Here is a 25,184-nt window from a genome sequence, read left to right on the forward strand (position 1 = left end):
GTCTCGCGGAGAGTGATGTCGTAGACTAATACGATACCCATGACACCTCGATAATAGCTCGAGACAATAGTTCTGAACCGTTCCTGTCCAGCTGTTTGATTAGTACATTTCAAACAATCAATTAACCAGATACTATGTGGTACTAATGACTAGAAACGTAAAAGGAAAACAAACCGGTATCCCACTTCAAGTCAGAATGGTACAGTGTTCTATATAGAAACAAACGATTTGAAGCTTCAACTTATGACCATCCAATTCAATGTTTTTCACCTGTGCGTCAGCGGTATTAAGACATAAAACAACAAACTCGAAAATCTATACCAACAGTTGTGATATACATCGGATTAAATGTGTCTTCCGAGAATCTAAGAAGTAAAGACGACTTCCCAACACCCGATTCTCCTATTAAAAGCAACTTGATGGTGGTGTCTTTGTTCTCTGCCATTTTTGTTGCTTTCCCAGTTCCTTTTTTATTCATTTTTTATTTCTTCTTCTTTGTCTTCTACTCGTGTTACTACTATTAGAAAAGACTGGTACTTCTATTATTTTAGTATAGTTTCTTTTTTTATAGTTGCTTCAATAATATTTAAATTTACTCAAATTGAAACTATAGTGTCGGGGTTTTTACGTAAGAGATACAAAATATGTCATTATGAAATGTTAAAAAATCTTAAAATCATTCATTTTCCAATTCAAATCAATTGATTGTGACTCTATCAAAATGAAAAAATACGGGTGTTTGTAAGTAATTGGTTTATAGTTCAATTTTGATTTATCTTTTGATTATTTTCCTGACTATTCAGTGAATTTACACCGAATTTTTATATATTTTAAAAGAATTATAAAAAAGTATTATTTGATTGTTTTTCTAAACAATTTATAAATGAGATAATCAGCATTCACTTCTTGATTATAATCAATACCTTTAATGGTGTATCGACGTACATTTTCAAACCAAAAGTTGATCAACATCTTTGTTTGTATTGTTCAACAATTACTTGAGTATAAATTAAAATAATTAGCTCATAAACTATTGTAATCATGTTATTTAATATATAGTATATATATACTATAACTTTAAACAATTTCAAAAAAATATTATATTATGTTCATGGAATTTGTCTTTTCCAATATTAATCAAAAAATTATAAAATACAAAAAAAACGAAAAGAATCCCATGTTTTTATTTGGTAAAAAAGTAATAAAATAATGAAAACAGTAACGTGTTTATAAATAATAATTATCAATTCTATTTTAAAAATTATAGATTATTATTATGAAATAAAATATTAAAATATGGTTTTGTTATAAAAAAAGTGTTTTTTGTGTACTTATTGTTTCCAACATAATTTGTTTAGGGTAGTATTCATTGTAAAAAACGGGAAAGTGAGTGGTTTGTTTTTAATATAAAAATGAAGTGAAACCAAACTTTTACTTTATTTCATTGGATTGTCTTTTTATTTAATATATTTTTACAGTAAAAAGGCAAAAAGCGACTTGTTGTCAGAGTTTTTCTTTAAATACTTTTTGAAAAACAAAAAATCCACACCTTATAAAGTATAGTTGTGTTAACTATACTTTATAGTTTTCCAATTATTTAGTAAGAATCAAAAAACGAACTCGATTGAATAAAGCGCTATGCTGTTTCCGTTTCTTTTCTCATTAGTTTATTCCACCACCGTGTTGGTGTGTGCACCGGGGTGCTCAACGAATGTATGCACAGCAAATTACACGTGCGATTCCGTGTGTTCTCCAAATTATGAAAACGATGGGTCATGCCTCCATTGCAAATGGACAGATCCCAATGGAAATACTGCCGAGGCATACCTTCCAAGTGGTGATGAGTGCGTTTCATCGACAAATATTGTCGAGAAAACAAATTGGGCACCGACCAATGTCGACAGTTACGTTTTGAATACGCCAATCTCTTTCACTTTAGACCAAACCTCCCCAGTCGACTACGGATTTTGTTACTCAAGGCAAAAGTACACTATATCGAAGTGGGGTTCACTGAAGTCCTCTCTTTTGACAAAGAAGTTTGTTAACGTCAAAATTGATAAAATTGGCAAATCTGAGCTGTCGGTGGACATCACTAACACACCAATAACAGAGGCAGATCCACTCTGCTTTGCTCACACTACACTTTTTGAGGAGGACGACTCTTTCAATCTCCAATTTCCTGTCGTCTCACCTTTCAAAGACTCTCAGTCGACCGGAGATGAGGAATTTCAATTCACTTTTTTTGTTTCTGTGAAGGAGGTTGAAAGTACACAAATTACTTTAACTATCACAGAGACAGACACTTTACTGTTGAAAAACTTGTTCCATGTGAATCAAAGCATTGCAGATGAGGTGTCTAAGGACATTTCAAAAGCTTACGTCTATCCACTTCCTTTCGAATCACAAGGACAAGTCCTTTTCACGACATGCATGCCAACTGTTATGATGAAAGTGTTGACTTTCACTGTACAGTTCACCGGACCCTACTCAATCTTGTTGGACACTACTGAGAAAAACAGGTTTTCGTTGTTGGCGGAATACACCGGAGAATTGGACAGTAGTGCGAATAACGGGGAGTGTCTACAGACGTGGAATGGACTTCCAGTAGGTTCAACGTCTTCGTCTGAAAAGAATGGCGTCTCTGTGAGAATCAAAGGTGATAAAACAACAACAAGGCACTTTGCGGTGATGTCAGAAGACTCTCGGGCACAAGTGAGTATTAAGGTGAAGGGGTTGTGTCCGAATGATTGTCATGAAAATGATGGCAATGGGAGATGTGCGCCGAGTGAGGGTGGGTGCATCTGTGAGGAGAAGTATGGAGGAGATGATTGCCATCAACTCTGTTATTACTACGGGTGGCAAGTGTCCAACACTGATGGGTTGTGTTACTTTGGAACAAATGACTGTGACCAATATTGTCATTGTTCCAGTGGGAATTTGGTCGACCATTTATGTGTGAGTGATGCGTGTGCAAATGGGATATTAGGCCCTGGCGTTGAATGCATCTATGGGAACGAGGGATGTATGAGGAACTGCCAATGCGAAATAGGAGAGGAGTTTTCCCCTGATGGAACGGGCCTCTGTATTCACACGTTGTGTGGAAATGGCCAAATAGATGATTTGTATAACACGGAAAATGAATTTGTGAGGAGAGAAGAAGTTTGTTTAATTGAGGCAAATTGTATCATATATAATAGTATTGTGTGAATGTGGAAGTGACATATAGTGTGATAATGGCACCAACTGTAATGCGTCGTGTATGTGTAACCCTGGATTTAAACAGAATCCGGATTCGAAAACGAATTGCATTGAAAAGGGGTTGTCGACGGGGGAAACTGTTGGTATTGTAGTTGGATGTGTTGCCTTCTTTATCATATTAGTAGTTGTGTTCATCATTGTTTTCATCTTTGCTATGCAATTCAAAAAAGTTGACATTTCAATTTTCAAACTTCAACAACCGACATATCACTACTACATCTCAGGAGCTAAAAATGTTGCCCCATCAAAGGAAGGAAGATACATCATTGAACCAATTGATTTGGACTATGGCAAGGAAACTGAAGCTACGGCTATTGAAGACACTCGCTTTGAGACAATTGAAGTCAAAAATAAGAGTAAAAACAAATACATGATGATCATTATTCATACCCCAAACTGCCCGAAGTACGTATTTCACTTTGAGCCACAAGTTGCGATATTGCGTCCGAACGCGAATTACTCGATGATATCGTATATGACCCTTCATGCAACTACTAAAATACGCGATATGAAAATCCCATTCACGTTGTGGTTTTCGAAGAATAGACAAACATTGACAGAGATTGCTTCATTGCTCAAAGACAAGGACTTTGAGAATTGGACACCAGAAGATAATAAAAGTATCGAGCACCTTTGCAAAAATGTTGTGCGTCGACAATACAACAACTTCAGAATCACTACGGATGCAGCAAGTTCAACCCATATTGATTTGGACGAGTTAAACATCTCGGAAAAGCCTATTGCCGAAGGTGCGATGGGTAAAGTCTTCATTGGGAATTACAGGAGTGTCCCCGTTGCTATTAAGCAGTTCAGGTGGGAGAATTTGGACGAGGCGGAAGTCCAAGAACTGAAAGATAGTGTGGTTGCTGAGTGTGAGATGATGGCGAAATTGAGGAATCCGTTTATTGCGAGTTATATGGGGTCGGTGACCTATTTGCCACAAGTGTCAATGGTGATTCAATTCTTTGTGTTGGGGTCGTTGGGGGAATACCTCAGGTCGAATAAAGAGGACTACGTCAAATTACCATACAAATTGAAAGTGCGAATGTTGTATGATACTTCACGTGGAATGCAATTTTTGCACGATAACAAAATTGTCCATTTGGATTTGAAGCCCGACAATTTGCTTGTGAATTCACTGGACTACAACTCAGCTTGCACCTTGAAAATCACGGACTTTGGGACATCCAGGTTCACAAAGAAAATAGCTAAAGGAGAAGACAAAGGTCTTGGAACTCCTATCTATGCAGCACCAGAGGTTTGTTCTATTTCCATTTAGTTGTGTATTGACTAAGTAATAGACGTACAAAGATATTTACTCATATGCGGGGGATGTCTACTCGTTTGCGATTACAGCGTGGGAAGTCTTTTATCAGGAAGAACCATATAAGGACTTCAAGTCACTGTTTGAGATCAAAACATTTGTCTCAGAGGGGAAACGCCTGAAAATAGACGGGACAATGCCACGATTGTATACACAACTCATCGAGAATTGCTGGAAACAAGACCACACAAAGCGACCGACATTCGACATTGTCTCGAACAATTTGGTCAAAATCGACGACGATATTTTAAAGTCGGTACAGAGCCTTGTAAACTTGGATTTGGGATATTCACAAGAGAAGATCGAGACTCTTATCAACAACAGAACACAAAGAATGCAAAAGCAACTCAACGATATTTCAAGGGACTAATTTGCCACCTTTATTTGTTTCATTGTGTTTCAACGAAATTATACAATGGTATAGTGTAACATATCAAACAACGAAAATACACCAGTTATAATAAAAAGTCCCACCCCCTATTGTTATGTGGAGTTGGAAGTGACAATTTGTCGCATATGATTTGAAAATCCATCGATTGCATCAATTTCATCTTTTGCTTTAATCATCTTTGAATAGTCTGAATTGTGCATTAGAATCACTGCACACAAACAAACATAACTAATACAATCTACTATACCACAAGATAAGGAACCTATGTGTTAGTACTGTACACAACTCTGACATCAACAAACCTTGATAGTACAAGACAAAAGCAGTCATTGCAAGGAGAAATGTCATTAAAAGGAGAAGGTATTTGCATCTGAATTGAAGGTTATCGAGCTTCTGAAGTTGTGGAGTTTTCCATACAATAGCTAAGAAGGCGAAACAGTGTCCTCCATAAGCGAAGAGTGATAAATAGTGCACAATAAACATAGTGAGGGGAATACCATTAAGCATGTAATTAGGAGGGAACAGTTTATAAAGAGGACACACAAAGAGAAGGACGGAAAAAAGAAGTGCGGAAAGGAATGAGAGCGTGAAGTAATACTTGTTTTTGTGTGTGATGAATAACGAAGCAAGAGGAATGTGAAGAGCAATTGTATAATAGAACCACACCAATGACACAACGATGCCCATTGATACCGAAATATACCACTCCGGCGGCAGAACAGAAACTTCCATTAACATTGGAAGTGCTTTTGGAGGAAAATGGTGTTGAATGATCGCAATAACTATGTTTATTGCTTTACTCGTGCCATCAACTAAGAGAGCCAACTTGACCATAAGTGGTGTCAATCCAATTCCATTGTGTAAAACCTGTTTCAGGTCGTTCATTACCATTCGTTCTAAGTTTTCGAGTTTTTCATCAACGGCTGCGTTTTACAGGAAGTGCTTGATTTTACTTTTGTGTGGTTATCTTGTTGTTCTATTTCTCTTAGTACTTTTCGGGATCTAAAGGGTGTTCTCTTTCTTGTGTTTCTAATTTTAGGTGTCATCGTATTGTTTTGTTTTTTTGTGAAACTAAAAAAAATAACAAGTAAACTATTTGAAACCAATTTTCAATGGTTTCAATCCATCCTCTGTTTTTTTTCTTATATTCAATTTCAAATATATAATTAAACTATACTTCCAGTATTTAAAGTATGTTTAATTATACTTATAATTCAGAGGATATGTGTTTGATTACTATTATTAAATTAATAATAAACTAGTATTTCAACAATGTTTTTTTTAATTATCATTAAAAATATATAATTTGCTAATGATTACCACAATAAAATATGTATTGAATTAAATGTATCATTCTTAATATATCATTTTTAATATAAAAAGATTATTTTTACAAAACTGTATTAGTACTTTACTATTAAAAAGTAAAGTTTTATTATTTTCAAAAATCAATGATAAAGAACTGGTAATACATAAAAGAATTATACAATTACAAGAAGAATACAATAAATTAATAAGCTTAATAATTAATAAAAATAAACTAAAACATTTATATAATTAATATAAAGATATAGTAGAGTTGTTTTACCAAACATTAACAGAGAAAACAAAACACTTTGTTGTGATATGCCAAATATTTTTAAAAAATATTTAACAGACTTAAACGATGTGTTAAAATTTATCAAACTCCTGTTCTCTGGTGTTTTTTGTCAAATACAAATTTATTTGGCATTATTTCCTTGTAGTTGGAATGATATGAACCATTTTTTTGAAGACGAAAATACAGTGGACAAACGAAAACAAAACACCAAAGAAATGCACTGAACTTCGGGAAAATATGATAAATTGTATAGGTCTTACAATAGTAAATATATTATAATAAAAAGGAACAAATAAGAATTCCACACATCCTTGAAAAAAACGGGTAAAAATCCTTTTGAGTATAAGGCAAACTACTTTAGGTTTAATGCCAACACGTCACTCTTTTTTATTTTATTTTTCAAGGGATGGTATTAAAAAACACACCCAAGAGGTACTGCTTTTGAACCGAGCTTCAATGGTGAAAAGTATCAATTAGAAAAATTAATTCTCAGATCTTTTTACCAGGCAAAATGGCCGAACACGACAGGTTAACAGAGCTGATGAGCTCCCCGTTTGAGCGGAGCATCACACTAACATCTTCATACCTAGTCTCGTCTTTTTCCATCTGGGGCCTTCCCCCCAATTTCAAGGTCGACGAATTTACTTTTTGGAAAAAAAGTTACAGCTACGACGCTCAGATGCTTTATTGCTCGAAAAACGCAGAACTTCAACAACACTTTGCAAAGTTTATTGCCCCACAACCCGTCACTGTTACAAACACCAACAAGTTAGACATTTTAATGACTCCCCCGAAGAAGTATCTTCTTATCTTACCTGGAGAGACTACAACCTCTTTCTGTTTGTGTTCATTGCTTTGTTTTGTTATACAGTTCTTGTGCTTTTGAACTTGTGATACAAATATTTACGTTAAGGCGCATGCATTGTGAGAAAAGAGTTACTCCCATTCCCAAGTGACTTTGTACAAGAAACGAAGTTGCAACAGATATACACATATGGGAACAACCAACTGGTCACCGACCGTATCTATTGTTTTGTCTCGGAATTTCCTTTCATCAACGCACTCTTTGCAATGTTGGAGGATATGGAGCGATACGATTTCCACTCGAAGCTGAACTATATCAGGACTTTTTACCTGAGAAACGGGGGGAACCCAACAGAAAAATACGTGTCAGATAAAGCACGAATGGAGGCGTACCTTTCTCGCGTTTTAAAAGTCCAGGCACCTTCACTCACACAAATAGAGTACCCGATCGAAGTCACGCCCGCTCCAATAAGATACTTTACACGAACTTCTATCTATTCCACATACCCAACATCAGACCAAATGCCCGCCTGTTGTCTTAATATGATAGGGGACTACGCGTTGTGTCGAATGTTTGTAGGACTTCAACCGAGTGTGATATTCAATGCACTTGCTTCCTTGCTCACAGGAAGTTCAGTGATACTGGTGGGGAGTAACGCGTCACTTATCACTTCTTCTGTCTTTGGGTTACTCACATTGATGTACCCTTTCATATGGCAAGGGGTGTTAATCCCCTTTGTCCCTGTCGCATTACAAGAATTTCTTGAATCGCCCGTGCCAAGTCTCTACGGCACAGAAATACCAACAGATGTCACTCGTGTCAATGCAAATGTTTATCAACTTGAACATGGTAACTTGTTTGACCCAAATTTGGCCAAGAAAATTATTAAAACAATTCCTTCGGTACAACACAGTCTTCCATTTCTGGGGGAGTTGACTGCAGCAGTGAATTCATGTGTTGTTGCGACGTTTTCAGAAGTCACAAAATTGAAATCGTTTGAAGAGAGAGAACGAGCACTTGAAAAAATTCCACAAGAGAAATTGGTGAGATTTTCGACGGAAGTCATCCAAGCAGTCAAACATCAATTTTATGATAAAATTTTAACGATCATGAAAAATTTCTGCATGTCGCACGGCCCAATCGACTTGACCGATTTTAAACGAAAATTCCCACAACTCATTAAACATGAAACACATAAGAGATTCATCATCGACATGATCGAAAGTCAACACTTTAACGTCTGGTGGTATAGAAATAAGATGAGCGAACTCACTTCAAAAATCGTACAACACCCATCACCAACGAGTTTTGGGGGCTCAAGAGCACCTTCAGTCCCTTCATTGTCACCTTGCAGAACACCAGATATCAGGCCTGAGGAAATGAATAAGGAAGCAAAGATGACAAGTCCACAAACACCACTCGACATCGAATATGGGAAAGAAAGACGTTCCATTGGCGAGAAAACAGTGCTGAGAAGTGACCATAAAAGCACACAAAAAGGAGAGCACCACATAACAGTTCCTAAGAACGAAAAGGTGGACTGCATAAAAACCCCAGGTCCTGAAAAACAAGAGGAAAAAATTGAAGAGAGTATTCAACAAACAGAGAATATGACCAATACAAGAGGAGATGGTGTGGCAGGTCAGGAGGAGATTCAAGCGGAAATAAAGACCGAAGAAAAAGTCGATCAAAAGGAGAAGGAGACCCACGAAGAAGAAAAAGTGAGTCCACCATCACCTAAGGAGAACAACACACAGAACGTCGAGCAAGAGAAGAAAAGATGCATCGACCCATTGTCTTAATTTCTTATATTTGACTTTCAACGCAGATGTCTTTGTTTATTATACTATAAAGAAAGTATATACTATAGTTCTAGTATAGATGGTAAAAATATAAAAAAACAATTATTCTAGTATCATATAGTATAGTATTACTTTCCAGCCAGTTAGTAAGGAACTTGATATCTCGAAGGCAAGATGAGCGAGCCAGCAACACCACGAGAAGATGCAAAACAAGACAAACAATTTGAGAAGGACAAGGAGAATATCAAGAAGTACGCGAAAGATCTCAACCGATTTTTTTCATACACGAAGAAGCGTCCGAACTTCAAGGTGGTGTACTCGTCGACGTTGTACGGGTTTGACCGAAAAAAGTTGTACGACACAGTAACAGGGCAGGGCAACATTATGTTCTGCTTTGAGACAGTTAAGGGCGATGTCTTTGGTTGTTTTGATGAACTTGAAATACCTGAGGCGAACAAGTATGGGTCGAACTCAATCAACAACGACCCACACTACTTTGTCTTCTCTCTTGTGAACAAAAGCTTTTATGGAGCTTTTTCATTGACACTTTCCGACCAAAAAGAAAAGAAAAATAAGGCTTTTGCTTACACACCCACCCCTCGTGGTGTTGGTATTGTCGACGGTGTAACTAATTTAGGCACTTCAATGGTGACGGGAATCACTCAGGGGATTACACAAGGTATCACATCTTCTGTCGATGTTATCAGCACCATTGGGCAGACCTCCACCAAAGACTCGGAAGACAAAAAGAAAGTCCGGAGTTTGTATGTGTCGTCTGTGGTGAACACGGATTGGTTGCTGGAGACGTATTGTGGGTTCATCATTTCGGGCAATGAGGTGATGTTCAACAAGCGAATGGGAAGTTATTACAAAATCGACGTAGCGCCAGAAGTCCTCAGCGACGATGAAAGGCAGAAGGCGGAGTTTCTGTCGAAGGTGCAAGACCTTTTTGTTGGAGGGAATCAGCCGAAGGCGGTTGAGTTGAAGAAGATGATTGTCATGCAATTCACCTTCGACACTAAAAAGTAAAATTCAGGTATTAATTGTTGTTTTGTTGCAACAAGGGACGCACAGATATCGCCACATTGGTGTGTAAAAGCAACATAAAAAGATAATTCAATTTGAAAGCGGGTGGATTGGAGTGACTGGCTTTTGCTCCCAAAATATGTCGGACACTTTCTTTGTCGAGTTCTCACAAACTAGGAGATACAATTTTCGCTTCACCACGGACGACGCAATGATGGTATAGATCTCAAGCGCCTTCTGCTTTTTTGTGAAGTTCTTGTCTATAAATGTGTTGAGCTGTGTTTTCCATTTGTCGATATCATCACCAAACTCGTACTCAACTGAAATGTCCTCGATTGCAGTTGTCACATTGTTCCACAGTAACATGAATTGATCTTGTTTGAGACGCGGATACAACTTCTGAATGATCTCTAAACCTTTGTTGTACTCGGCTACGACCTTTGCTTTGTTCTCCTCAAGAGTGTCATCTAAGGTGCCATTCCCATACACCCCAATATGCTTGATCAGTTTGAAGACTCTGCTATATGTATGAAGAGGTGTCGCTTGTTTATAGTCCTCGATACAGAAAGTAAGAAGGGTTGTCAGCACCGCCTTTCTATTTTCTCTGTTCTTCTTCCCAAGAAAATCGTAAGCCCCTCCTTCTGAACTAAATTTCTGTTTTTCGCCCTGAATGCGAGAGGATGACTCAAAACACTTTGTCTCGGTTTTTGATGAGAACCAAGGGAAGCACGACGTCACATCAATGGAAACATTGATTTTGGGACTCTCATCACCAAAGAGAGGGTCTTCGCTGTCTTCATCCTCCATAATAGACATCAGTGCGACGGGAGCCGAGAGTTGGAGTGGATTGGAGAGGAACGATCTTGAAAGAAGGGAAAGTGGTGGTGTCTGTGTGATGAGTAAAAGAAGTGTTACCGCACAGTGGAAGTCGATTGTGTTGTGTTCTTTGAGTAAGTAAACGATATTGTCGCAAAGTCTGTTGTTTTCGCCAAGGGGGAGAATTGGCACTATCAAGCAATGGGAAATAAGGGCGAGGAATTGAGTTGGGAACTTTGATAAATAGAGGTGAATTAAGAATTGGAGGCAGTCGACTTTCTTTGGAGTTGTTGCTGTAGCGGAGATGAAAGCTGGGAGGATGTGTGGGTATATCATTTTGTCGAAAAGGGAATATGTCAAAGTGTCTGGGTATGGTGGTGGCAGTGTCAGTAAGTCGGTCAAAAAGTAAATGTCATCGATCATGATTTGGAGAGTAGTGGGAAGGGAGTGGACATGTCTGAGTATTAAAGTGAATAAGTGTGGGTAGAAGTGTGATCTTGAATATTCGAGATAATACGCGTTAAAAGCTTTGTCGGTAGTGAACGCAGTGAATTGGAGGATGATGTTTCGTGCGTGAGAGACAACCATTGAGTCTTTGTGACTCAACAAAAGAACAGCCTCACTTAAAATCGGACATGTGTTCGTCTGATGATTATAAAAGAATTGAAGTGTGTCATCAGTCAATCGCAAAGAAATACTTTTGAGCATCGAAACATAAGGAGATATGATATCGTCGTCGTTTCTGTCGATGGGAAGGTTAAGTATAGTGTCGATGTTTGTTTGACTGAGTAAGAAATCTATGTGTAAGAATAGAGAAGAATGATAGACTTATAAAACGCAGACTACAGACGTTATCAAAGGAAATAGTGGTAATGTAACAGAAGATACAAACAGAGAAAATTTGTCTGCTTAATGTTCTCGACGAGAATGGCGAAGCATTGGAGAAACTGGAGAGTAGCTGGTTTCTTTCCTTTTTTTACTATGTCGACGATGACGGGAAAAAGATTATCGTCGAGGAAAGCGTCGGTAATACCTTGATTGTGTTTGTCGCCCCAAACCAACATTTCCACGGTGTCCCGCATTGCGTTGAGATGGACTTGGATGTCTTTTTGTGGTGTTGTGAGAATTTGTCCGAGAACACTGTAAGTCACAATTAGTTGAATAAGACGAAATACAATACAAACTGCATTTTTTTCTCATTGAAGCGCTTTGAGTTGTCTTCTTTCTTTTCACGAGAAAACATAATCAATTTACAGTTTCAAAGAATTTTTAAAAGGAAATCTTATTGGATATAAAAAGAGTCAAAAATTGAAAAAAATTTCAAAACCAAAAAATTCAAAACAACACCAAAATATCATTTATGGTATTGATGGAGTTCTTGGGCGGAAAAATGTTATAAAAAACATAATAACTCGAAAAGATAAAAAGAATGACTCTGGTGAATGAGTCGACTATAGTCGATTGTCCTGATGAAACCACTGTTTTACAACTCGACCTTAATGCAGACACCGCAACAGATATAGAGGAACAAGACTCGACCCTCATACTCGACATCACTAAAGAGAAAAAACGGATGGAACGGGAGGAAAACAACCGTCTCAAAACACTTGGGATCAGAAAACGACTTCCTCGAGCATGTAAAGGTGCACCAATGCCAAGGTTCAGTGAGTCATCTTTTGCTCAAAAAGAACAGATCACAAAAGATGGTGTGAAACAAGCTTTAAATAAAGTGTCAAAGAAGTTGAAACAAAAAGACACAAAAATTGTGAAAGCGCCAAAGGGTGAGGTTATTTATAAGAAAAAGAAGAAAAGCAATTTGAAGAAGACAGACAATGAGAACACAACTGAAAGTACTGAATCTAAAGAAATGTCAGAAGAATCTAATCAAGAAATAGCAGAAGAAAAAGGAACGAAAGGTGAAGAAGCAAAACAGCTCAAACGAAGCACGTTAGAACCAAAGAAATTTAAGAAGCCTGCAAAACTGAGTGTTTCTTTCAAGTCATACAAATCTTCAAAACGATCTGAAGAACCAAAGGTAACAGAAAGTAATACTAAAACAGCAAGTTGGCAATATTTTGATCAAAATTGGGTCGATTTTGGGTCTGAAGACTCCGCAAGGATCGAGAATGAATATAAACAACTCGTTGACCACCCCAAGTGGACCAAAGTTATTTTGCAAATTGGAGACAACAAGATCAGATTCAACTTCAAACAAATGTTGCAAACTGGAAAGGACAAGATACCGAAGAGTATCAAAAGAACGCTTATTTGATTTTGGTGTGTATGTTATGGATTCTTTTTTTGACTTTTTCAATGGGTATGGGGAGTGCGTCTATTTATGGTGTAGACACACACTTCAACACAAGATGGCTTAGAAAGAAAGGGAATAGTTTTGTCAAACTATTGTATAGTATTAGTATAGTTATCCACTAATTCATCTGGGGGTATAAAACCCTACAATTGACTTCATCTGGATTAAGAACCGATGAGAGTAGGTGTACTCACCCCAATGGCAGAAGAACTTGAGGCGGTCTGTCGAGTCTTTCCAAACTGCGAAAAGAAAGAGAAAAACGGATTCGTTTATTATGAGACACGTTTACAAACCAATGAAGTGATTGTTTTTCAGTGCGGAGTCGGGAAGGTGAACGCAGCCGTTGCTGTGTCGATATTAAAGTACGAATTCCAGGTGGACATTGTTATTAACTCGGGGTGTGCTGGTGGAGCCCTTCCGGAACAAAAAGTCCTTGACATAGTCATTGGGACCGAGTTGGTCTATACTGACGTGGATATTACCCCTCTTGGATACAAATATGGACAAATCTGCGACGAACCGATGTACTGGAAAACCGACGATAAACTTATGGCTGTTGCAAGAGATGCGACAAAGGACGTATCAAACGTCTGCTATGGTATAATTGGGACTTCGGATGCATTCTGCACCAAACCAAAAATCGAAGAGATGCAGAGCAAATTTGAGCGGAAGGTGGCATGCACAGAGATGGAAGGGTGTGGTGTGGCACACGCATGCACTAAACTCGGGATCAAGTTTTTGGTCATCCGATCGCTTTCTGATGTCCCTTCTGCAAACGCGGAGAACCATATTGAGTATAGGGTGTTTGTCATCCAAGCTGTCGAGAACATTGCGAAAGTCCTTTTCAACATCATTTCTAAGTTAAATTAAAGTCAATTGAGTCGTTCCACTTTTTTTTTCTCAAGAAACTTGAAAGTCAAATGTTCCCTATTAAAGTTGACCCAGTCCAACTCTCCCTCGACTTCGAAGACCTCCCGCAATCCCCACAACAACAACAACAATCGCCACCATCTTCACAACTACAAACGAACCGACAAAGCTCACAACAATTGCAACCATTTTAGTGTGTTTGGGTTTCTTGTATACAAACCTCTAAAAAGAAAAAGTTACTCTAATTACAATAAAATATGTTTTATAGTTAAATATAGTTATTACTACGTGTTTTACCTTAGTAATAAATTACTAGATTACTAATAGTTAAAAAAACTGATTTAATTCTGTTCGAGGAGCAATGTCTTTGGTGGCTGATCGGAAACTTCAGCAGGACCATAGTACTGAACAGCACCTGGGAAGGCATAATCCTCAGCAAGGGCCCAAGCTTCTCTTTTCGACTCGTAATATTTGAATGGCTTTCCATTCAGCTCGACAAGAGCTTTTTGGATGACAGGCTTGAGTGAGCCGTTTCTTTGTTCCATGTTCATCATGACTGTCAATGGCACACCACCACAGATCCATTCAGTGGATGGGCCCTTCAATCCAGAGATGCAACAGATTTGTCCCGTCTTCTTATAAGCAGCAAGGATGAAGGAAGTGTAGCCAAGAGCATAACAGTAGGTGGCATCAAAGTTGGTTGGGAAAGCACATCTTCCTTCATAACCGAAGAAGTGATGAACTGGGGTGAATGGCACTTTAGAACCTCTTCTCTTTAATTCGTTCTTAATAATACCAGAGACAAAGGTTTCAGTCTCAATGGCAGAGACATTCACATTGCCATGTGGATCTCTGTCTAACAACAATTGTTTGGCAATGTTGTCTGGGAGTCCTGAGAACACTTCACCCATCTCCTTTGGGATGTGTTCAATGACAAAAGCTTTTTGTTGAGCAAATTCAGTCAACTTGGCATACTCTTCCTTTTTATGAGCAAGGAGATCATTCAACTGCTCAATGAGAACTTTAACTTCTGGAATAAACTCAAGAAGACCTTCTGGAATCAAAACAACACCAAAGTTTAATCCATCTTGGCTTCTCTTGACAACTAAGTCGGTCAATTTGTTTGCAATTTGATTGACAGTCATCTTCTTGGCTTCAACTTCTTCTGAGACGATAGCATATGTTGGTTGTGCTTGGAGGGAAGCTTCAAGAGCAATATGTGAAGCACTTCTTCCCATCAACTTGATGAAATGCCAATACTTTCTTGATGAAATGGCATCTCTTTCAATGTTTCCAATTGACTCGGAATAAGTCTTGCAGGCGGTATCAAACCCAAAGGAGACTTCAATGTACTCGTTCTTCAAATCACCATCAATAGTCTTTGGAACACCAACAAAGACACATTTGCTGTTCTTGGCAGCAAAGTACTCGGCGAGTAAAGCACAGTTAGTGTTGGAATCATCACCACCAACTACGATCAAGGCATCGAGTTCAAGAGCAGAAATGTTCTTGAATGCGGTAGCAAACTGTTCGTCGGTTTCAATCTTTGTTCTGCCAGAGCCAACGATATCAAAGCCACCCATATTACGGTATTTGTCAATCAACTCTGAAGTGATCTCAATGTACTCATTCTTCAAGATTCCACCAGCACCACACTTGAAGCCAAAGAGCTTGTTCTCCTTGTTCCCTTTCATAAGACCATCATAAAGACCAGCAACGACATTGTGTCCACCAGCAGCAGGTCCACCAGAAAGAATAAACCCACATCTCATTTTTCTGTGAATCTCCTCGGACTTTCCTGCAGCAAGCTTGGCAGCTGGGAGACCATAAGTGTGTTTGAAGAGCTCGGAAAGCTCCTTCTGATCGACTTTCGACTGAGTCTTTGGTCCATCTTCAACAATCACGTTGTCAATATCGACAATGTGCTTGGGAAGAACTGGCTGATATTTCAGTCTTAGTGTGTGGAGTGCTGACATTATTTCTGAATAGAAAGAACATCTTACCGCCCCTTTTTATGTAGCAACTGATCAGCACTATGTGGCGTTGTGTAATCTTCTATATGAAACTATTAATGTGTTATTCTTTTTATTATTCCTTGGTACACCCATTATATCTTCAGAGAATACTATTGGCTATTTTCTTATTTCTTTTTTATTTCCTCAAAAACTAGAAGATCAATGAATTTGAAAGAACCAAGTTTATCATTTTTTTTAACTTTTTTCACAAAAAATGTAATTTTTAGTTGGATTATTGTGTTGTTTTCGTTTAATAATAACTTTATTTTTAAAAAATGGTATTGAATGCGATCGAAAAAAGAACAGGGTTTTTGAAAAAACAAATGCTATCTCCATATAGTATTATAACTATTTATTGTTAAACCAACGTGGAAATATTTTGTTAATTATGACTAAACAGTTTATGAGACAAATAGAATTTGGAATTAATAAATGTATTAGAATAATAAAACGGTTGTTGAACACAGAGTTGTGTGATAGAAAGAGAAACCTATAATAAATAACAAAAATAATTATATCGTCTTTTTAAAGGCGTTTGGAAGGTCGAGTGTGACTGTTGTACCAAACAAAGAGCCTTCACCAAAACTTGTTCCCGGTGGGAATTCAATGGTTTTGAGAAGCTTGCACCCAGCAAATGCGGCATCGCCAACACTTTGAAAGACTGAAGGGAGTGCGACACGAGAAAGGGAGGAGCAGTATTGAAACGCGTTGTCTTGGATTGAAAAGAGAGAAAGGGGGAGGACAAGTTCTGAGAGGCGTACACACGCAAAGAATGTGACTGCTTTGATGAACGCAATTTTAGTGTTTTCTCTGAACACTGCGGAGTTGAGAGACTCGCACTTATAAAAAGCACCAACGTCGACTAAACTGACCGAACTTGGTATTTTCACATTTCTAAGGAACGCACAGTTCTCGAAACACCCTGCTTTGATCTCCTCGAGACAATTAGGGAACTCAATTTCGACCAATTTTGAACAGTCTTTGAAAGCATTGTTTCCAAAAGAGGAAACAGAGGATGGGATATAGATGTGTTCCAAGTTGCGACAATTCTCGAATGTGTGATTTGGGATCTTCTTCATCCCTTTGCCCACAAGCGCTATTTGTAAATTGGAACAATTGAGGAAGCACCCTTCATCCATAGAAAATATTGAATCTGGAATTTGGATTGAGGTAAGGGCATAACACGACGAGAAAGCACATTCCCCAAGAAATTGCACAGACTCCGGGATATCCACTTTGTTTAAAAGAATACATTCATTAAAACACCGATGTGCGATAGTAACAAGGGATGTTGGTAATGAGAGGGTTGTCAAGTAGCGACACGACGAGAAGCAATACCCTTCAAGACTTGTGATGTAAGTCGGCACTTCAAACGAATCGAAGAGCATTTGTTGATAACAGAAACTCCCAATGGTCTTTGCAGGCATTGAAAGCGCAAGTTTTTTGTCGGTTCTGTCTTTTCGGTTATAGACGACATTGGTGTACTTCTTCCCATCGTTCAACCTTTTCACATAATCGTTGTACGACACCGGATACGACACAACAAACATCTCAATACTGGGAAGTTCTTCGTCGTCTTCTTCATACAAGTGGAGTGTTTCGATGTTTGGGAATAAATTGAAATTGGAGATCGATATTGGGTTGAAGTGGAATTGCTGTGTCAAATCAACGTACTTCTTACAAACAGTCATCATTGTTAAATAGTCTTCTTCACTTTCAAAGTATTTTGAGACGATCATCATGGAATATCTGTCCAATTTGCTCATTGCTATTGAAGTCTTCCTTTTCAAGTTTGATTCTCTTTGCATTTAATTGAATCAATTATATATAACTTTGTATTATTTATTTTATTATATTATTATTCGTATTCAATAAAAAGTTATTCTATAAGATGGTTCTTGCTATTATTGCTTTTTCTTTGTCTGAATCGTAAAAACACATATTAGAATATCTGAATAGATGGAGCAAAATATATATAACATTGAATTATTACTCAACTATGGAAAGTAAACAAAACACTAAACAATAAAAGACTTAATCAGTCGCTTCTGCTACTTCTATTATAATAGATATCAGTGCGTCCCGATATTGAATACGTAGACTCTCTCCCTTTGTGAGGTAGAGTCGTGCCTCATCAAGATAAGGACCAACTACCTTGAGGAGAGTGTCAGTCATGACTTTGGTTTCGACAGCTTTTCTCGACGAAATTCCTGGGAAATATTGGACAGACTTTTTGAAAACATCAGTGGGCGATCCAATAACCTCAAGGCTACCGTCAGACTTCGATTTAAATGTAGTGGTTTGTTGATTGAGTCGAGAAACTGTTTTTATGATTGATATTAAATCCTTTGTTGCAAATGCTATTGTTGCATCTGCTCGAGTTTTGGGTTCCAAAAGTGTTAAATCATTTGTTGCGTAAGTGATATTGAGTTTTGACGACACTTTGATGTTGTTGGGTCTTATGGTTGTAAGCTTGATAGTCTCCCCAGTCAAAGTGATATTGAGGGAACTGCCAACCCCAGACACTGAGCATAAAAAGTCGCACAAAAATGCTTTTTTTATTACGGCTACTACATTTCTGCTTGAGACGAAGTGTGAGAAGTACTCTTTTTCGACAGCTACAGAAAGGATTGCTTCTTGGGAACCAACTTTAAAGTAAACGCCATCAGTTGAAAACAATATGGAGAGGGTCTCCGCTTCTAATTTTTTAAAAACGCGGAATAGTTCAACAAATGTTGTGGCGTTTTCAATAGAGCCTTGGAAGATGTGTGGCATTGTCAAGAATTCTAAGTGCTACTCTTTCTAAAAAAAGTTTTTATTAAAACTTTTTATTATATTCTTATTATATGTCATACCATTACAAATTGTATCATATTAATTAATTTCTTTTATTATTTAGTTTAAAATAATAGACTCACTTTTTTTAATTCTATTTGTGGATAAAAAGAGATAAAACACAATATACTCAGAGTTAAATATCGGAAGTATCAAAATGTCAAACAATTAAAAAAATAGACTATTTTATAAATATTATTTAATTTGAAAAAGTTTCATTTCCGATAAAATGAAGTACAGAGCAATATGGTGATGATCAGGGTTTTCGATAAAAAACGGAAAATAGATGAAAAAAGGAAGAAGAGTGAGTAAAATAAAGAGAATGTGTGGTTGGGAAGTTGCAAAAAAAATTAAGAATGAAAAGACAATGAAAAGTGATGTGAAACGATGTAAGAAAACACTTGGAGTACAACGAAGACGTAGACAGATCGTCGGTGGAAAAAAAAGGGTTTTGTATGGAAAATTGAGATCAAAAAATCAAACAGTAATATGGAGAACCAGCCACACCCCTCTCCTCAACAAAACGTTGTTGGGAGTACTTCAAAAGGCCAGGAAAGCCCTCAGCAAGCTAAACAACAGACACCACAAACGGCTACATCTCTTCAACAAATCGATAAACAAACAATGGCAACTCTACCAGAGCCTGCTGTCCCTCTTCAACAAAAGCCCCACACAACACCTCCACAGATAACCCAACAACCCATTGTTGTGGCACAACAGCAACGACTTGCATTAAACCAAGAATTTCCACCTCAAGAGAAACAAATGGGACTTACACAACAAACACAACAACAGAATGATTTGGTGTCGCAACAAGCTCAACCGATAACACAACAGCAAATTCAATTAAAAAACCAACCAAAACGAGAGCAACCAATTCCCTCACCACAAGACAAGATACTTAAAAGTGACAAACAATCTCAAATTAAGCTCGAAGCCCCTATAAAACAGGAAAGTCCTTTTAAGGCAGTTCAAGAAGACACTAAAATGTCAAATGGGGAATTAATTTCCCAAATCCAACAACTAAATACTCCACAACGTGGCCATCCAATGGTCACTAACACGGTACCACAACAACAAAACTCTCAGATGATGCAACAACATCCACTTAAGTTGAGGCTGGACACTGAAATCCCAAACAGCATGCCATCACAAATCCATGCCATGGTGAATCCTACTCAAATGCCGATGGGTCAACCGCAGATGCAAGTTCCGTATCCATACAGACAATATGCCCCAATGGGAAGGTTCTCACGTGTAGCTGGGGGACAGGTCATCCCAGGGAGTGGCGGTCAACAACTGAGATTTGCACCCGTTCAAATGAATGGAGGAATAAATCCGCCCCCACCAAGTGGGATATTCAGACCAGTTTTTAATCCTGTGGGTGTTGAAGGACAATTTGTGCCGTATCAGTACCAACAACAACCACCTCCTCCAATGTATATGTCACGTCCTGTGATTCGACAAAACGTGAGACCAGTCATAAGAACACAGCCATTGCACGTTGAGAAGAAGGATAAAGTCACGAAGGTTAAAGAACCAAAGAAAGTGAAGGAGCCAAAAGTGAAGAAAGAAAAGATACCAAAACCAAAGAAGGAGGTCAGAATATATACACCAGTCGTTGTTGAGCCACCCATTCAACCATTGCCTATACAAAAGAAAGAGAAAAAGAAAAAGGAGGAAGACATCATACCCGCTAGAAAATACGCGTTTAGAGAGAGAAAGTCATCGGTGAAACTCGTTGAAGAGAACGAAGATGAGAAGATGGAAGATCAAGATGTTGAGAAGAAGAGATGTCCAGTCGTCAAAAGAGAATTTTCACCATTCACGACGGAGAAAAGTGTGGAGAAACTGTTGAATGTAAGGGGTGGTGTCGAGGCTGGTACGGAAGAGGAGTACTTAGTGAAATACAACAACAAGAGTTATAGAGACGTTGAGTGGATCAAAGAGAGTATTTTGTCACAGATGATACCACAACTGAGGATCAAACGATTTAAAACAAAGTTCCAGTTTGACGGAGAGGAGGATCCGTTTCCAATGGAGTATACCACCGTCGAGAGAATTTTATTTGAAAAGGAAATAGATGGTGTTAAGTATTGCTTAGTCAAGTGGGGAGGTGGACTGAGTTACACGGAAGCCACATGGGAAAAGGAGAGTGATGTAGGGGATGATGTCAGACTTAACGAATACAAGAAATTTCATATAATGCCTGACCCTTCAACCATTGAAGCGCCACTTCCGGATAGAATATGGGAAAGAAGAATGAAATCTGATGTGTACAGGCACAATAATACACTGAGAGAATATCAAATAGAGGGACTGAATTGGCTTGTTTTTAATTGGTGCCGAGGGAAAGGATGTATATTGGCGGATGAAATGGGTTTGGGGAAGACAGTGCAGGTTGTCGCATTTATGGAGCACCTCAGGACATTCCAGAAACTCCCAGGACCATTTTTGATAGTAACACCACTCTCAACGTTGGAGCACTGGAGACGAGAGATTTGTGAGTGGACGGAGATGAATGTTGTCGTCTATTTGGGGAGCAAAGAAAACCGACAGATGATACAACACTATGAGTGGTTTTACCTTGACAAAGACGAGAAGGAGTTGTCAAAACAAATCAAATTTCATGCGTTGGTAACTACATATGAAATGGTGATGAATGACTACGAAGCATTGCAACAAATTCATTGGCAAGTCATTGTTGTGGATGAAGCGCAGCGACTGAAAAATAAACAATCCAAGCTGAACAGAACACTGAGCGAAATTCCTGCTTATCATAAAATACTCTTGACTGGAACTCCAATCCAAAATAACACGGATGAATTGTGGACTTTGCTGAATTATGTAAACCCAATCGGCTTCCCTTCTATTGAGGCGTTTCACCAGAAATTTGGAGAGGGAAAGACAGCAGATGAGGTCAAATCACTCCAAGTTGAGATTCAGCCCTATTTACTGAGAAGAGTTAAACAGAACGTGGAGAAGTCGATACCACCAAAAGAAGAGATTTTGATTGAAGTTGAGCTGACGCTTGTGCAAAAGAAGTACTACAGAGCATTATACGAAAAGAATAGAGAATTTTTGAATAAGGGGTGTGTTGGGCAGAATGTCCCACATTTGTTGAATTTAATGATGCAACTCAGAAAGGTGTGCAACCACCCATTTTTAATTCCTGGCGTGGAGGAAAAGGAGGTTGGGGGAAATTATGACGATCCTGATTTTTATGAAAGTGAGTTGGTGAAGTGCTCGGGGAAGATGGTCTTACTTGACAAGTTACTTCCAAAACTGAAACAAGACGACCATCGTGTGTTGATATTCAGTCAATTAAAGGGTGTTCTTGATGTGATAGAGAAATATCTTGGGTTCAAGAAATACACCTACGAACGACTCGACGGGAGTGTGAAAAGTAACGACAGACAAAATGCGATTGATCGATTCATGAAGGGAGATAGATTCGTGTTTTTGTTATGTACACGAGCCGGAGGTATTGGTATCAATTTGAGTGAAGCGGATACTGTTATCATTTACGACAGTGATTGGAACCCACAAAACGATTTACAAGCACAAGCGAGATGTCATCGTATTGGGCAGAAGAAGGAGGTGAAGGTGTATCGACTTGTGTCGAAGAACACGTACGAGAGGTACATGTTTGAGAGAGCTTCAATGAAACTTGGACTAGATCAGGCGATCTTATCGAACATCAACCATGAGTCAAAAGAGACGGAAAAGATGTCAAAGGATGATATAGCAGACTTACTGAAGTACGGAGCATATGGTCTTTTGAAAGATGAAGATGAGAAAAACTCAAACAACTTTGGGGAAGAAGACATCGACCAAATTATGGAAAAACGCTCCAAGAAGGTTGTTTGGAATGGAGAGAGTGCGGCACAGTCGAGCAGTTTTTCAAAGGCGACATTTGTTTCCGAGACTGGTGATGTCGTTGATTTGAACGATGAACACTTCTGGGAGAAAGTTCTTCCAAAATTGCGAACGCCATCACAACTTTTCAAGGATTTGGACGCCGCAATGAGCTCAAAGAACGACGAAAAGATTATTCCCTGGTTTGAAGCAAATTTGGAAGAGTTTTTGACTGAAATGCGACAACATGTAGTGAATGTGGTGGATGCGTACAATGAGGCGAAAGGACATATTTTGTCGGAAAGAGACACCCTGGTGAAATGTATTGATTTGTTACTTACCAAGAAAGATTTGATTGTCGAAGATATTGTTCAGGAATTACTTACGACATCAGAAACGCTGAAGTTCTCAAGAAAGAAAAGGAAAACAGTAATTTTGCCAGTAGAGGACGAGGAGGAGTATAACAAGAAAAAGCAGCGAGTGAAAAAGGCGGAGATGCCCGATGAAATGAAAATGCAACTTTATTCCGCAGTAATCGATGTAGGAAGGGTTGACTTTACTGTTGTGCGAGAGAGAGCAAAGATTGGGATGGAATTTGACCAAGACGAGTTGCGGAGTTTTATTATAATCTTTTTGAAACAGTGCACCGCATATGGTCTGAAGTTTGAAATTAACAAACGCTATTTTGTTCAACTTCTTGAGCAATATCACGCTGTGAAGAGAATCAGAAAAGGCGGAAGAGATGACGTTTTGAAACAAGGCCATGAGTACGCACTCAGAGACGAATTCTCATTCTTAACAAAAGAGATATTGAAGGTGTACGAGTCGAAACTGAAGTATATGAACAGACTGGTGAAACTTGCTGGACCAGAACACTTAATACCAGAACTGAACGCAAACACCCACTTAACCAATTGGTGGAATGACCAATGCGACCACGACTTGCTGATAGGGATATTGAAATACGGATTTGGTGGTGGAGTGTTGATGGAAGAGGATGAACAGCTTGTGTTCAATAGTATTGTCGAAGAAGACGCGGGAGAGATAAAAAAGGGTCGCTTCATGTTTAAAATGCCCGACGATTCAAATCTCACGAAACATGCGAAAGCACTGATATCTCTGTTTGACAAGAAGTCGAAGGGCGCTGTTGTGAAGAGTGGAGATGGAAAGAAAAAGATGGACGAGAAGACGGAAGACGAGGAGAGTGGTGAAGAGAAGGCACAACAGAACACTCAAATGGAAATTGAAGAACCCAAAGAAGAGAAAGCCGAAGAACAAGTTTTGCCACCTCCAATGGAGGAAGAACCGCCTCATAATGTTGTACCATCAGCCGACGACATTGATGAAAAGCTGGAAATTCAGTTGACGGAAAATTCAGAAGAGAATGGTGAAAAGGAAGAGCAACAGAAAGTTGAAGAAAAGGAAATGGAAATTGAAGTCAAAATGGATGAAACCCCAAATGAAATCATTGATGAAAAACAAGAAGAGAAAGTGCCATTAACTAAAATGGAAGAGGAGCGTCCAGACGAGACTGACGTCCCCAATGAGATTCAAAACAATGGGGAAGAGAAAAAAGAAAATAACATACCACAACAAATTCAACAAAACACAACAGTGCCTCAAGTCAAAAATATAAGTGAGGTAACCGTGAATACAACTGAGACCAAAGTTACAGAAGTACCAGAAGAGATACACCCCTCTGTTGAGGAAAAGAAAGAAAAGTCTTTTGATACAAAAGTCGAAGAAAATGGTGTGGAAAAGCAGAGCGAAGTCACAACAAGTCCTCTCCATGCAACAACGGACGAAGTAAAAGAAATGATCAATGGGGAAGAACAACAAAAGGTGGAAGTTCCACTGGAGCAGAAATGAATGAATAACTGATTTATTGTAGTTTTTTATTGCTTTCATGTCGTTTATAATCAATTGGGGTGGATCGAATAAGTCTAGTGAGAAATACCATGTTTTGTATCTATTTAAAACAAAAACAATAAAATAACACTTCATATTATAAACACACCAATTATATTTATAACCAATACAAATAAGATTACATGTCCATTTGTGTTTCAATATTGTTCAAGTGTAGTTACGTTGGTCTTGTTTAATTACGGCACTATCCCATTGCTTCAAATGTTATTTTTTAAAACTGTTTTTAATACCGATTATAGCAATTATAATATATAAATAATATTAATATATAAATAATTGTTCACTTTAATAAAAAAGAAGCAGTCTTTTTTCTACTCTTTATTCAAATAAATAATTAATATGGT

At 38.2% G+C, this 25,184-nt stretch overlaps 12 protein-coding genes across 12 annotated transcripts; 6 read left to right on the forward strand and 6 right to left on the reverse strand.

Moving 5' to 3' along the window:
- On the reverse strand, positions 1-445 carry EIN_344550 (Ras family protein; the record flags this gene model as incomplete). Its single annotated transcript, XM_004255228.1, has 4 exons — positions 1-83; positions 175-184; positions 226-270; positions 308-445. Coding segments are annotated over 4 exons (276 nt in total), but the record flags the coding sequence as incomplete, so codon positions are not given.
- Positions 446-1,638: 1,193 nt separating this feature from the next.
- Positions 1,639-4,952, forward strand: EIN_344560 (serine-threonine protein kinase, putative; the record flags this gene model as incomplete). The annotated part of the gene is made up of 3 exons (XM_004255229.1): positions 1,639-3,159; positions 3,227-4,516; positions 4,560-4,952. The coding sequence occupies 3 exons, from the start codon at positions 1,639-1,641 to the stop codon at positions 4,950-4,952; spliced, it is 3,204 nt and encodes a 1,067-aa protein (XP_004255277.1).
- A 113-nt stretch (positions 4,953-5,065) lies between these two features.
- Positions 5,066-5,864, reverse strand: EIN_344570 (hypothetical protein; the record flags this gene model as incomplete). The annotated part of the gene is made up of 2 exons (XM_004255230.1): positions 5,066-5,235; positions 5,276-5,864. 2 exons carry the CDS (start codon positions 5,862-5,864, stop codon positions 5,066-5,068), a joined length of 759 nt encoding a protein of 252 aa, XP_004255278.1.
- A 1,220-nt stretch (positions 5,865-7,084) lies between these two features.
- On the forward strand, positions 7,085-9,180 carry EIN_344580 (hypothetical protein; the record flags this gene model as incomplete). Its single annotated transcript, XM_004255231.1, has 2 exons — positions 7,085-7,412; positions 7,487-9,180. The coding sequence occupies 2 exons, from the start codon at positions 7,085-7,087 to the stop codon at positions 9,178-9,180; spliced, it is 2,022 nt and encodes a 673-aa protein (XP_004255279.1).
- A 174-nt stretch (positions 9,181-9,354) lies between these two features.
- EIN_344590 (hypothetical protein) lies at positions 9,355-10,209 on the forward strand (the record flags this gene model as incomplete). Its single annotated transcript, XM_004255232.1, has 1 exon — positions 9,355-10,209. The coding sequence occupies one exon, from the start codon at positions 9,355-9,357 to the stop codon at positions 10,207-10,209; it is 855 nt and encodes a 284-aa protein (XP_004255280.1).
- Positions 10,210-10,296: 87 nt separating this feature from the next.
- On the reverse strand, positions 10,297-12,265 carry EIN_344600 (hypothetical protein; the record flags this gene model as incomplete). The annotated part of the gene is made up of 3 exons (XM_004255233.1): positions 10,297-11,819; positions 11,915-12,162; positions 12,207-12,265. 3 exons carry the CDS (start codon positions 12,263-12,265, stop codon positions 10,297-10,299), a joined length of 1,830 nt encoding a protein of 609 aa, XP_004255281.1.
- Positions 12,266-12,451: 186 nt separating this feature from the next.
- On the forward strand, positions 12,452-13,294 carry EIN_344610 (hypothetical protein; the record flags this gene model as incomplete). Its single annotated transcript, XM_004255234.1, has 1 exon — positions 12,452-13,294. One exon carries the CDS (start codon positions 12,452-12,454, stop codon positions 13,292-13,294), a length of 843 nt encoding a protein of 280 aa, XP_004255282.1.
- A 213-nt stretch (positions 13,295-13,507) lies between these two features.
- Positions 13,508-14,203, forward strand: EIN_344620 (MTA/SAH nucleosidase, putative; the record flags this gene model as incomplete). The annotated part of the gene is made up of 1 exon (XM_004255235.1): positions 13,508-14,203. One exon carries the CDS (start codon positions 13,508-13,510, stop codon positions 14,201-14,203), a length of 696 nt encoding a protein of 231 aa, XP_004255283.1.
- A 341-nt stretch (positions 14,204-14,544) lies between these two features.
- On the reverse strand, positions 14,545-16,179 carry EIN_344630 (Pyrophosphate--fructose 6-phosphate 1-phosphotransferase subunit beta, putative; the record flags this gene model as incomplete). Its single annotated transcript, XM_004255236.1, has 1 exon — positions 14,545-16,179. The coding sequence occupies one exon, from the start codon at positions 16,177-16,179 to the stop codon at positions 14,545-14,547; it is 1,635 nt and encodes a 544-aa protein (XP_004255284.1).
- A 551-nt stretch (positions 16,180-16,730) lies between these two features.
- Positions 16,731-18,026, reverse strand: EIN_344640 (hypothetical protein; the record flags this gene model as incomplete). The annotated part of the gene is made up of 1 exon (XM_004255237.1): positions 16,731-18,026. The coding sequence occupies one exon, from the start codon at positions 18,024-18,026 to the stop codon at positions 16,731-16,733; it is 1,296 nt and encodes a 431-aa protein (XP_004255285.1).
- A 226-nt stretch (positions 18,027-18,252) lies between these two features.
- On the reverse strand, positions 18,253-18,993 carry EIN_344650 (hypothetical protein; the record flags this gene model as incomplete). Its single annotated transcript, XM_004255238.1, has 1 exon — positions 18,253-18,993. The coding sequence occupies one exon, from the start codon at positions 18,991-18,993 to the stop codon at positions 18,253-18,255; it is 741 nt and encodes a 246-aa protein (XP_004255286.1).
- A 549-nt stretch (positions 18,994-19,542) lies between these two features.
- EIN_344660 (chromodomain-helicase-DNA-binding protein, putative) lies at positions 19,543-24,780 on the forward strand (the record flags this gene model as incomplete). The annotated part of the gene is made up of 1 exon (XM_004255239.1): positions 19,543-24,780. The coding sequence occupies one exon, from the start codon at positions 19,543-19,545 to the stop codon at positions 24,778-24,780; it is 5,238 nt and encodes a 1,745-aa protein (XP_004255287.1).
- Positions 24,781-25,184: the final 404 nt, after the last annotated feature.

This window comes from Entamoeba invadens, assembly GCF_000330505.1.
Source record: "Entamoeba invadens IP1 unplaced genomic scaffold scaff_1105074724577, whole genome shotgun sequence".
In the NCBI taxonomy this organism is placed as follows: Eukaryota; Evosea; order Mastigamoebida; family Endamoebidae; genus Entamoeba; species Entamoeba invadens.